Below are 12,808 nucleotides of genomic sequence, written 5' to 3'. Positions count from 1 at the left end.
ACAACCAAAATCATTTCAAGTTGTCTAATTTTTCACAGTAATAATCACAGAAAATATTAAAGAAAAAATGTTTTTTATTTATGTCAATGCTATTTACTCACTAGTGTTTTTATATACATTTAGAAATATTTACTTTCCTATGTTTTAAGCAAGTTCTACTACTGTGACCCAAGTATGTATTGTTAAATTTAAATGATTTATGATAATGAGGACCAAAACAATACCGTATGAATTTCCAATAAAAGTTTGTTTTTTGCAAAGATTTCTTTAGCATTTAGATGAAACAAAATATTTAATGCAGTATTTGGCGTTTGAGGGGTTTTAATGTAGTAGTTTTGTTCTGGAAATAAAAGTACAAAAGATTTTAATGGAAACTTTTTCAACTTTTATTCAATTTTACTTATAAAATGAAATGATGAAACAGCAATCTCATATTTCAAACACCTTTGTAAACTGATTCCCAGTCTTTCTAATACTTCTATAGTTACTTTTGGAATTTTACTGTCTCTTTTTAATAATCATGTACCCAAAACTTTTGAGAAATAAAGCGTACTTACTAAATAATGACAGTGTGTGTGTTCATGATGTGATTTCACTGAATGTTACAGCAAAGATTTACCACTTCTTTTATCTTTTATAAATTGTGAGGATTGTGCCCCCAGAGGTCTAATTCTATGTTTGAGAGGACATGCAGTAAGTCCATATGTTTTGACAGATTTCCTTTTACATCAGGCACACCGTCGAGGATCGGGATCTGAGCAGAGAATAGCAAATGTGATTACAAAGAGCATATGAACAATAGTTTTCCATTGTCATTATATCAAACATGTCTTTGCATAAAAGCTGCAAAACTTTATGGCCATAGTGTGAAAAAAAACACATAACATTTAAGCCTTAATAAAAATTATAAAGATATAAAACAATTATATATGTAAAATACACAATTACTTAAAAGAAATCAATAAATACATAAACACTTCAACCAGTGCTTCCTCCAACTGGATTAAAAATGGGAACACTGTGAGTGCTAAAATTATACTGTTACTAGAGCCATCCAGTCGTTATCTAAAAGTGAACATTAATTTTTTTTAAGAGTTTAAGAGTTCTAGGTATCCTACAAGGATTCTCATTGCATCATTATATGCAACATGCAGCTTCTGCATGCTACATTGCTTGTAAGATGACCACAAGGGGGCAGTATATAGTGGTGCGCAATACTTTTTAAACAAAGCCACTTTAACTGGAACTGAACAGAAGCTGAATTTGTGTGCAATAGTATTTGCCTGCACATAGAGCTTACAGCATTGTCTGTATATGTCATCATCATTCATTTAATCAGTAATAAAGTGATCGAGGTATTTCACCTTTTTATGAACCTCAAGAGTATCGTCAGACAGTTTAAACACAGGGAAATTTAGCTGTTTATCCTGCTTGGTTCTACATATCAAGATAGCATTGTAGTTTATATCATATAGCACACCATATTCAGTACGGATATTAAGAAGCTGCTGTAATCCAGCACTACAAACTAAAAACAACCAGGTCATCTGCACATGTAAGATGAGTTATCAATGTTTTACCTAACATACATCCAGTGTTACAGGTTCTCAGCTGTATGGGCAAATCATCAACATATAAATTAAATAAAATTGGAGACAAAATCCCACCCTGACTGATACCTCACAACAGAGAGTGAGAACAGCTCAGAAGATCATTGGAGCTTCTCTTGCCTCCATCACAGACTTTTTATTGCACCCGCTGCAGCCGCAAAGCCACCAGCATTGTGGAGGACCCAACACATGCCCTCACACACGCTCTTCACCCTGCTGCCATTCTAGCAAGAGGTACTGGCCCTCACTGCCAGACTGCGAAACAGTTTCTTCCCCCAAGCCATTGGACTCCTGAACCCTCAGAGACTGGACTGACACACACACACGCACACCTTCATACACGTCACTACCAAGCACTTATCTGCACAATCTCATACACACAGAGACACCTTCATACACCAAGTGACTTTTTGCACAATGCTGTCTTTTGCACATTTCTATTGCACTGTTGTGCCTGTACTGTCTTGTGTCTGTATCGCTCTGTTCTGTCTGATGTTGCACTGTCTTTGTTTTGTTTTTTGCAATTTTGCACACTGCACATTATGCAGTCCTGTGTTGATTGTCTGTTATGTGTCATATGTAGCACCATGGTCTTGCAGGAATGTTGTCTTGTTTCACTGTGTACCGTACCACTGCACATGGTTGGAATGACAAGATAGCCACTTGACCCTTGACCCCTTCATGCACATGTCAGTACCGTGCTTTGGTTTGAAGTCAAACTGATTATCCAGGGAAAAGACACACTAATTCTATCAAACAAGATTCTTTCTAGCACCATAATTATCCAGACAACTCGCTTTCCAGCTTTGTCCTTCAGAAAAATACACATCATTGAGTCTGGTATGCCATGAATTATAAACAGAGTGCTAGAAGAAGAGCTAGCCTTAAACTAGCATGTTTTAATTGTTCTGCAGTAATGTGATCCAAACACAAGCTTTACTATCGGATAACCGATGAATACTTTCATATACTTCATGTGTCCTTACACTTATTGTTTCATCGCTCATGTCAGAATCGTCTTCATATGGTTCACTTTTTATACAGTTAATTTACTGTAATGATGCCTCCATAATGCTCCAAGATAACATTGGAGCGTTATGGAGACCCAGAAACACCTTTAACAGTTGATGATAAAAATGGTTTTCGATTAAGATTTTATTTGCATATTGTGAATTTGTAAACAATTAATGCAATACTTATACCACTTAAATTAACCTGAAAAGACTGTGTTTTACTCCTAACTTCACTGTGTGAAGAAAAATCCACTGGGCACTTTCCACTGTGTGGTGTGTGTGTGTGTGTGTGTGTGTGTGTGTGTGTGTGTGTGTGTGTGTGTGTGTGTGTGTGTGTGTGTGTGTGTGTGTGTGTGAGAGAGAGAGAGAGAGAGAGAGAGAGAGAGATCAAGTGTACTTGACCTAGTATGACGTGGCAGTAAATGTCCAAAAAATATCTGAACCAGAGTCTGTCATCAAGTTGTACAAGGAGCTGAAAGGACATTCTCATATTAACTTTTCTTACAGTGACTCAACTCATTAAAGTACAGACATGATTTTCAAAAATAAATAAATGAAAGAAATAAGTCTTTAAATTTAAAGGCATGGACCTGGATGGACATTTGTAAGAACTGTCATTTTATTCTGCTGTTTAGGAGCAACTGGAATGTCATCAGAATCAAGGTCAGAGTCAGGAAAGACTAAAACTTGAGGTTACTCTATTCCGTAACCCCTGTTCTCTGATAACATGAGTGAGGTGTCTCACTATGGGGAACGCTCTCTCAGCGTTGTCCTCAGAAGCCTCTATATCATTACTCCAGCCAGTATTGGCTGGCAGTCGTGACGCTTGCGTCAGGGAGGGGCCACCCTCCTCCCTATAAAAGGGTGTGACGCAGCGTCACCCGCCATTCAAGATAAGCTCACCTCTTCCTCGCTTCGTGCAAGGAGGGTGATCTGGTGAGACACCTCACTCATGTTATCAGAGAACAGGGGTTACGGAATAGAGTAACCTCAAGTTCTCTTTCAAACATTCGTTTCGGTGTCTCACTATGGGGATATGCAGACTCCCGTATTGCCAGATAAGCCCATCTGAACGACTGACTGCCAATTTAGGAGGTCTCGTGGGGACCCACACTTAACACAGTGTGGGCTAGAGACGGTGCAGTGACATCCAACCTGTAAAACCTTGCAAAGGTCAAAGGTGAAGCCCAGCTCGCAGCTGCACATATCTCTTCTATAGAGACACCCCTAAAAAGGGCCCAAGAGGTTGCCATCCCTCTGGCAGAATGAGCACGAAGTCCCTCCGGGGGGGGCAGACCCGTGCTGGAATAAGCCAATTGGATCGCCTCAACAATCCAGTGGGAAATGCGTTGTTTGCTAACGGGCTTGCCAAGATGTGGTTTAGCCCAGGAAACAAACAGCTGATCCGACCTCCTGAAAACCTTCGTTCTCTCCATATAGGTACATAAAGCCCTGACTGGACAGAGAGCATGTAGGCGCTCCTGTTCAGGGGAGGAGAAAGGAGGAGGGCAAAAAGCTTCCAGCTCCAATGGGGTGCATTGAAGATAAGGGTTTTTGGGCACAAAGGCCGGATTTGGCCTGAGTGTGACTCTAGAGTTATCCCGTGTGAAGCGGGTGCACTCTTTGTGTATTGACAGCGCATGAATATCACTGACACGCTTCGCAGATGCGAGGGCCAGGAGCAATGCAGTCTTCAAAGACAGGATTTTTATTTCCACCTGGTTTAGTGGTTCAAATGGTGGCTGTGAAACTGCCCCCAGCACCAGGGATAAATCCCACGTGGGAACGAGAGGTTTAGACACTGGGTGGAGCCGTCGTGCCCCTTTCATGAAACGGCAGACTAGCGGGTGATGGCTCACCGGGCCATCTACGAAGCCCACATGGCAGGCTGAAATGGCTGCTAGATATACTTTAATTGTGGAAAAGGCCTTTCCTTTATCTAACAGTTCTTGGAGAAAGGAGAGAATTGTTGTCACAGAGCACTGAAAGGAGAGAGTGTGAGACTTTCCACACCATTCCTCAAATACCCTCCACTTGTTCTCATACAATGATCTTGTGGAGGGGGCTCTAGCACTCTGAATAGTGGCTATAACACCCTGGGGGAGTCCTGCCGTACTCAGATTCAACCTCTCACGGGCCAAGCCCACAGGGCGAGGCGCTCGGGGTGAGGGTGAAAAATCTCCCCCCTGGCTTGGGAGACTAGGTCTCGTCCGAGAGGGAGAGGCCAAGGTTCGCTCCACAAGAGTGGCATGATCTCCGCTAACCAATGGGACCTCATCCACCTTGGGGCGATCAGTATCATTGTTAGCCCTCTCTCTCTCACTCTGGTTAGAGTGGGAGAAATTAAGGCCAGTGGAGGGAACGCATAAAGCAGAGCATGTGGCCAGTTGTGAGCTAATGCGTCTACCCCTAGCGGAGCCTCCTGGTCCCTCAGGGAGAAATACAGTGGACACTGAGCGTTCTCCCTCGAGGCAAACAGATCGACCTGTGGCTGGCCAAAGCGGGTCCAGATTTGGGTCACCACATGTGGGTGCAGGGTCCAGTCCCCGTACTGCGGGTTTCCCCTGGACATTAAGTCTGCTCCCAAGTTCAGGGCTCCTGGAATGTGAGTGGCTCTCAGTGACAACAGATTGATGCTGCTCCACATGATCAGTCTGCGAGCCAGCATGTGCAAAGGACGGGAACGTAACCCGCCCTGTCTGTTGATGTATGCCACAACAGTGGTGTTGTCTGTTCTGATCAGAACATGGTGGTTTCTCAACAGGGGAAGGAAGTGTCTCAGTGCTAGAAAAGCTGCTAGCAATTCTAGCCAATTTATATGAGCACCCCTCTGTTGTGAGTCCCAGCTGCCGCTCACTGCTCTGCCCTCGTGAGTGGCACCCCAACCCGTGAGACTCGCGTCCGTGGTCACCACCTTTCTGGCTGTGACAGCTCCCAGTGACACCCCCTGAGTGAGAAATGTGGGATTTCTCCAACAGTGGAGTGCTGCAGCGCAGTCTGCTGTCACTCTGATATAGCGGTGGGTATGGCGCTTTCGATTCAGTCTCAGTGATGCAACCCATCGCTGAAATTCCCTCATATGCAGTCTGCCTAGTGGAATGACTGCCAGTGAAGACGCCATTAATCCCAGCATCTGCAGGCATTTTCTGAATGGGAGATATCTTCCCAACTGAAAAATGCCGGCATGTGATAGCATTTTTTTTACTCTGTCCACAGGGAGACACGCTCTGTACGAGGCGGAGTTTAGAGCTATTCCTATGAAAGAGATGGCCTGAGCTGGCTGCAGGACACTCTTTTGGTAGTTTATGGTGAAACCCAGAGCCATCAGATGATCCACTGTCAACCTGGTGTGCTCCCTTCCCATTATTTCTGACTCTGATAGCAGCAGCCAATCGTCTATGTATGTTGCTATGCGGATGCCCCGCCTCTTCAGTGGGGCTATGGCCGCCTCTGTGCATTTCACAAATACCCGAGGGCTCAGTGAGAGACCAAACGGCAGGACCTGGTACTCGTACATTCTGCCCTGAAACGCAAAGCGCAGGAATTTTCTGTGAGGCGGGTAAATAGGGATGTGAAAATATGCGTCCTTCAGGTCTATTGATGTAAACCAATCGCCTGGGCGCACTACATGCAGCAGAGTGGTGGTCGTCAACATCCTGAATTTGTATGACCTCAGATGCTGATTCAGAGCCCGTAGGTCCAGTATCGGACGTAGTCCCCCTCCCTTCTTGGGCACGAGAAAATACCTTGAGTAAAAGCCGCATTGGCTCTGCTCCTGGGGTATTTCTCGTACTGCCCCCTTTGATAGCAAGGTAGTTATTTCTTCTTGCAGGATCCTGGCTGATTCGCCTTTTGCAAGAGAGAAAATCACTTTGTGAAATCTGGGAGGGGTGGTTGCGAATTGTAAACGATAACCTCGCTCTAATGTCCTCACAACCCATTCTGGCGCAGCGAGAGCTCGCCATCTCTCTATTCTTGCTGACAGCGGCCCCAAAGATAGGCGCTCCACAGTAGACGGAGCTCTGGCTCCCTCTTGTGGCGGAAACTGGTCCTTCTGACCAGACCCGACTGCGCATGCGCGAGCGGCCCGCGCTTGACCAGCGCTTATGGGGCCGGACACCACTGAGGGAATCAACCCCGGTGGTGTCTGGGTGCGTGGGGGCATTATGTTTTTCAACATATTTTCTGTGTTATTCACACATTTTTCCCGTGCCCTTGGCAACATGCCTGGATGCAACGGGTGAGTTTTTAATAAACAGTGTGTTTTGTGAGACAGACATGCTTGAATCAGCTGAACAGCGTTTCGTCGTCTCTTTTTTTGAAATCCGCTCTGTGGGATCCAACTCGAGTCCCAGGCGCTGAAAGGTGGAGGCAGAACACACTTCTCCGAACGGGCTCCGGAACTGAGCCCTGGAGTGAACTTGGAGCCCGGGCTGGTCCGGCTCCAATCTCCCCGTGGGGGATGTTAGGCAGTCCGCTTCTTCTTGCGGTCCGACTGCTTGGCTGGTGGTGGGGCACCCTGAGCAGCAGCAGGCGGGACGTGTTTCTTGGGCCAGTGGGTCTTAGGGTTCTGCGATCCTAGAGGACCCTGGGCCGCGACCTGCGGGGCTGGGCGGCGAGGGATTTTAAACGTCGGCACGCCGGCTGGACGGCTGGTGACCTGAGCGAACGTGCGGCGACCGGGTGGAGGCGCAGCCTGGGTCTTCCTAGGGAGACACAGCTGGAGGGCCTCTCCCTCTTTCGTCTTTGCATGGTGGCAACGGCGGTCCCGAAAAGCCCAGCGGGGTCGATGCTTTCGTCCAGAATGTCACGTTTTTCTCTGTCCGAAAGCCCCGACAAGTTCAGCCATCTTGCCCTCTCCTGTAGGACGATGATGCTGAGGGCTCTGCCCGCCGCTTGTACTGCTGCTCTAGTGAGGTGGAGACACTGGTCCGTAACTACGCCCAGCTCTTCCCACAACTCGCTAGCATCCGGGTTCGCAGCAGCCTGGTCCTGGAGCTCCGCCGAGTAGGCTAGCAGGAGCGACGAGGCGTTCAATGCCCTCGCGGTGGTGGCCACCGATTTATACGCCTTGTCAGCCAGGGAGGACTGCAGGCGTTCGGCCTTGGAGGGCAGGGACGGACCAGATGACATGGAGAGTTTCTGGTTCGGGTGGAGATGAGAAGCCACCAGATTCTCCACTGTGGGAATTTGGTAGATGCCCTTCTCTTTCATTCCAGCGCAGTCAAACGCCGCCGTTCCCTGCACGGGGTTGGGTGACGAAAATGGCTTTTCCCAGCAGCGTGTGACCTCGTCCACGCATTCGGGGAAAAGCGGCAGTACCTGCTTAGTAGTGCGCTTTGCTTTGGGGAGCCTTTTACCCTCGTATCGTGAGGTGGAGGTCTCCGTTGTCACCGCGGGCCATGGGATTGCCAGCTTTTCAGCTGCCCGTTTTGCAACGTCAAATAGCTCCACGCCGCGGGACTGTGTGCCGGGGTTATCACAGTCGGCCCCTTGTGTCGCAGAATTCCGACCAGAGGGGGCAAAGAAAACGTCGTCATCCTCGTCCGAGACGAGATGTTCCGACGCTCCCTCAGAGGATTCGCTGAGTAGCTCGTCATTAGCCTCGAGGGAATCAAGCATAGCTTCGCAGCTGACCTCGGCATCATCCACCAGCGGGAGGACGACATCCATCTCGTCTCCCCAGCTGGTGCCTGGTGTGGCGGACTCAGTGTGCTCCATCGGTGGGCCGACCTGGCTCTGTGGTGAAGAGCAGGCGACTCGAAACGCGAGCCGTGCTGGCGCCCGGTGACCAAGGTGTTAGCTTGCTCGTGTGGACAGTTAAGCTAGCACTCACGTTCGCAGTCAGGAGAGATGAGGTTTCTAAGAAGCGAGAAGAGGAAATTGAATGGCGGGTGACGCTGCGTCACACCCTTTTATAGGGAGGAGGGTGGCCCCTCCCTGACGCAAGCGTCACGACTGCCAGCCAATAGCTGGGTTTCATTTGACGTAGACGTGACGTCGACGTAAAGCGCGAAATTTGACTGGAGGGCGGAAGTGAAAAAGATCAGCGCAAAATCACAGACAGACAGTACGCAAAATGCCTTTGTCCTGTTGTGTTTACGGATGCTCCAGTAGGTCGACCCGAGAAACTGATAAACGGTATTTTAGGGTACCAAAAATAGCCCAACGAAGAGGAGAAAAATGGAAAATTCTAACCGAAAAACGTAGGAAAAAATGGATTTTAAATTTACGTTTACAGTCGGGAGGAGCAGAGTCTGCCAATGCCCGTGTCTGCAGCGACCACTTCGTCAGAGGTAATGTTATGTTTGCAAACGAACTTATTAGCATTATGTTGTCGTTAAATTCTCGTTTACTTAGTGCTTTTAAGTTAGTAGTCTAATATTGACTTGATTGGGACTATAGGCTGCCCAAGTGCTTTGGATGACGAAGAGTCGGAGGACTGGGCTCCGACGGTCAATCTCGGCTACGAACGAAAACCCAGATCGGAATCAGTTCTCAAACGAGATAAAAGAATGAAGCTTAAGGCAGAACAGCATCGATGTGCAGAGGCGATTTTGGATATGCAACAGACGGCTGAGAGCCCGGATTTGAGCCTAGTGACAGTGGAGAACCCCGAACTGCAGCTTCCAGCTGAGAATCCACAACCAGAAGACTTCAGTGTGAATGAGACATTCACTTATCCAGGTAAGATATTGTGCTGAGATGTAAAACAAACAAGAATCATGTCAAAGAGAAAAAGATGCCATTATCTGTAATGATTATGGTCCAAGTTACATATTACATGTTTGTGATTTTTTAATCACAGAGTAAATCCATACCATTTTATTCAGAAAAAAGAAAAAGTGGCACTTATTACCGTCAGGCACACACCACAGGTTTTTGTACACTGCTGTGGTTCTTATATTGCCAGATTCCAGACAGTCTCCTTTCACAGATAAGTAAAGATATCCGTAAAGTAAGGTTTCTGTGGTGAGAAACATATAAATATATTTTTTGTTTAGACGCAACATGTTTTTTTGTTGATTAAAAAAAATAATTACATTAAATTAACATAGTGAATTAAACACATTACACCAGATTCTAATAGCCCACTAAAAAACTCCTACAGTGAAAATGAGTAAAAATTGAGGTTGCCTCTATTATGCTGATTATGCTCCCCCACTGTTATATTGCAGGCTGTGCGGATGCTGGATGCCAGACAGAGCTGACGATGGATGACATCGAGAAGATGGAGGATGTTTTGAGACAGAACACAGCAGAGCTGGTTGATCTTCGGAGCAAGGCTCTGGACACACAGTTCAGCCAGGAGGCTTTTGAAAAAAATGAAGACAAGACAAAGATCTACACAGGGCTCCCCAACTTCTTAGTTTTAATTCAGATTTTTGAACTGTGCGAGCCCTATATCACCTCGGGACCTATGTCTTTGTTGTCCAAATTTGAACAATTCATACTAGTTTTGCTGAGGCTGAGACTAAATCTGCCCCTGAAAGATTTAGCTTTCAGGTTCAATATTTCTCTGTCCACTGCTTCTAGAGTTTGGCATAAAGTAATTGACATACTTCATAAAAGGTTAGAGTTCCTAATTGAGTGGCCAGAGCGACATGTTCTTCAAGCTACGATGCCACTGAGTTTCAGACAGGCATTTGGATGTAAAGTGGCTGTGATTGTTGATTGCTTTGAAGTCTTTATTGAGAGACCATCTAATCTTCTTGCACAAGCTCAAACTTGGTCCAACTACAAGCACCATCACACTGTAAAATTTTTGATTGGTGTTGCCCCCCAAGGCTACGTCACTTACATATCTTCTGCCTGGGGAGGGAGAGTTAGCGATAAGCAGATCACAATAGAGAGTGGCCTCCTAAAGAACTTGTTACCTGGAGATATTGTCCTTGCAGATCGTGGGTTCAATATTGGCGATAATGTGGGGTTTTACTGTGCTTCACTACAGACACCGGCATTCACTAAAGGGAGAAAACAGCTGTCAGCCTATGAAGTGGCAGAGACAAGGAAAATAGCCAATTTGCGTATCCATGTTGAGCGAGTCATAGGTTTAGTCAGGAGGAAATATCAAATTCTGCAGAGCAGGGCTATGCCAATAGAGAACATGTCCACAAAGCCAGGTGAGACACATGCATTGATCGACAAGATTGGGGTAATTTGTTGTGCCTTATCAAATCTCTCCGAGTCTGTTGTCCCACTGGAGTAAGGGGGGGTGGGTGGTAATCAATCAGTTAAAAAAAATTAAATGTCTTGTCACTGTCACGGCTCACAGAAGGGGGTGGAGAGGAAGAGTAGTGTCCAGTATCTGCTGCTTGGCTCTGGTGATAAGTAGAACAGGGTAGAGTAATAGTAGTACCTAAGTCCTGACTCCTGATTAGTCTGTAAATGTTTTCAAATGAAATATTTTTCTCCAACTGTCATATTGTGCTGGCAGTTTGTACAGTATTATACTGTGAGATGGATTGCAATCTATTTTGTTTATTTGTTTAAAAGTCTAATCTTGTAAATAAACCACCAATGTATTATTATGCTGCCTCAATAGCATTTAATCATTGTGTAGTGTTACACAACACTTAAATGACACAATTAAATGTACAATAAAATTAAATGACAATCTGTGCTCTAATGCTACGTCAGAGCAAATACAATAGCCAGAACTCATAATGACTACCATCAGGTCATAACAATATTCAAAATGTCATTATGTTGTCGTCCTTTTATCACATTACACATGTATGTTTGTAACTTGCTGTCCCAGTATTTCTGGGAGTATACTGTTTCTAAAAAAACACTCAACTTAAGGAATCGCATCATCCCAAAACTCAAGGTCAGGCAAAATCCTTTCAACAAATATGTCATTGCGGTTCCACACAACAAAGTCACAGTACTCTGCATTTGCAATGTGAAGCTGTGCCTGAATTTGGTAATAGTAGTCATGAGTTGGGTCCAGTGTGACATTATCCCCGTCACTGATGAGGCAGAAGCCCTTCTCCCCAGCACGCATGCGCAGGTTGACCGCATCTCTCTGAGAGTGTGGGCACTAAAATCACAGTGATGAGAACAACAATCAAGATTTATCTGATGAAACAGTGAAGAAGCAAAGATGATGGGTGTGGTCTGTGTTATCATAATCTCTCATTGCCCAAAACAAATGTCTATTTGAGACAGACAATAAAGCCTCATCTTATCTTAATTGAACAATAGATTAGAAATTAGAAAAGGTATTTCCTGCATTTTTACTCAGTTCACTGATTCTTATGGAAAGATGTCACACCTATGGCCTTGACTACAACAGAGTCAATACCTTAATCTCGCAGATGCCAGTTCCATGACAGTCACAAGTGACTATCCCATCAGGGGTGGACCCCATGTATGGCCACTTGGGGTTCAGCCAGAGACCGCTGTCCATACATGAGAAGCCTGCATGCTCCTGGCTCATAAGCTTCTCATATGCTCCTCTGGCTTGTGCTTCATGTTTGCATCCATAACTATAAACAGTACACATGCCAAACATGAAAAGGAAATTATTACTTAGTATTGGATGTGTAAAACAGTAAAGTGATGTATTATACAATATGCCATTACCCTAAACTATACTTAGTTCTTACCCTGTATAACCCTAGCCGTATAAGCCTATAACTAACCTCCATCTTCATAACACTTTTTTAGTTACAGTTATGGACAGTTTCATACCCCAAATCTTAACTCTGCCTTACCCTACATCAAACCCTAAATACCTTGTAGCAGCTGTGGTGAACCTATATGCCTCTGGATAGCATATGGCCTTGATCAAGCTCTTTGATGGTTGCTGGGGGTTGGTCTTAAGAACTTGTTTCAGCTTAGAGGCAGTTACGCGTCCAGCTCTTTGCCTAAACCAAATACTGCTTGCACTCTGACTTCGAGTCGCCCTCTCTACAGCCTGGACTTGGGACAGGGTGAGCTCTTCAAGCTGGAAGTCCAGGCATAGCTCTTCAAGGTCTTTGGGGGGGAGCTGCAGTGTCTCTGGTGTTCTGTACTCAGGCACAGTTTTAGGAAGCATGCTAGACTGGGGGACAAATTCTTTGTGGTAAGGTTAACTATCTGTTTATATCTCTCCCGAGAAACGGGGTCTAAAGTTGCACAATAGCTGCTCTCCTGACTCTCCACAGTGTCCTCCATGTTTACTTCCGCCCTCCACTCAAA

General features: G+C 45.5%; 2 protein-coding genes across 2 annotated transcripts; one reads left to right on the top strand and one right to left on the bottom strand.

Annotated features, from left to right (window-relative positions):
* Positions 1–8,635: 8,635 nt before the first annotated feature.
* On the top strand, positions 8,636–10,832 carry LOC113008440 (uncharacterized). The gene is made up of 3 exons (XM_026145851.1): positions 8,636–8,919; positions 9,029–9,310; positions 9,802–10,832. The coding sequence occupies exons 1-3, from the start codon at positions 8,703–8,705 to the stop codon at positions 10,830–10,832; spliced, it is 1,530 nt and encodes a 509-aa protein (XP_026001636.1). The 5' UTR covers positions 8,636–8,702.
* A 591-nt stretch (positions 10,833–11,423) lies between these two features.
* LOC113008441 (uncharacterized) lies at positions 11,424–12,688 on the bottom strand. The gene is made up of 3 exons (XM_026145852.1): positions 12,364–12,688; positions 11,931–12,114; positions 11,424–11,666 (listed from the first exon to the last, which is right to left on the bottom strand). The coding sequence occupies exons 1-3, from the start codon at positions 12,663–12,665 to the stop codon at positions 11,424–11,426; spliced, it is 729 nt and encodes a 242-aa protein (XP_026001637.1). The 5' UTR covers positions 12,666–12,688.
* Positions 12,689–12,808: the final 120 nt, after the last annotated feature.

Source organism: Astatotilapia calliptera, chromosome 16 (assembly GCF_900246225.1).
Source record: "Astatotilapia calliptera chromosome 16, fAstCal1.2, whole genome shotgun sequence".
Lineage (NCBI taxonomy): Eukaryota > Metazoa > Chordata > Actinopteri > Cichliformes > Cichlidae > Astatotilapia > Astatotilapia calliptera.
The sequence above is the reverse complement of the archived record's forward strand: the minus strand, read 5'-3'. Positions and strand labels throughout refer to the sequence as shown.

What these genes read in the sequence shown, in the direction of transcription:
- LOC113008440 (XM_026145851.1), top strand. Translation starts at nt 8,703, where the DNA reads ATGCCTTTGTCCTGTTGTGTTTACGGATGCTCCAGTAGGTCGACCCGA. An exon ending in CAGCGACCACTTCGTCAGAG is followed by an intron (nt 8,920 to 9,028) that starts GTAATGTTATGT and finishes TTGGGACTATAG; the next exon opens with GCTGCCCAAGTGCTTTGGAT. An exon ending in TGAGACATTCACTTATCCAG is followed by an intron (nt 9,311 to 9,801) that starts GTAAGATATTGT and finishes GTTATATTGCAG; the next exon opens with GCTGTGCGGATGCTGGATGC.
- LOC113008441 (XM_026145852.1), bottom strand. Translation starts at nt 12,665, where the DNA reads ATGCTTCCTAAAACTGTGCCTGAGTACAGAACACCAGAGACACTGCAG. An exon ending in TTCACCACAGCTGCTACAAG is followed by an intron (nt 12,115 to 12,363) that starts GTATTTAGGGTT and finishes TACTGTTTATAG; the next exon opens with TTATGGATGCAAACATGAAG. An exon ending in CTGGCATCTGCGAGATTAAG is followed by an intron (nt 11,667 to 11,930) that starts GTATTGACTCTG and finishes CTGTGATTTTAG; the next exon opens with TGCCCACACTCTCAGAGAGA.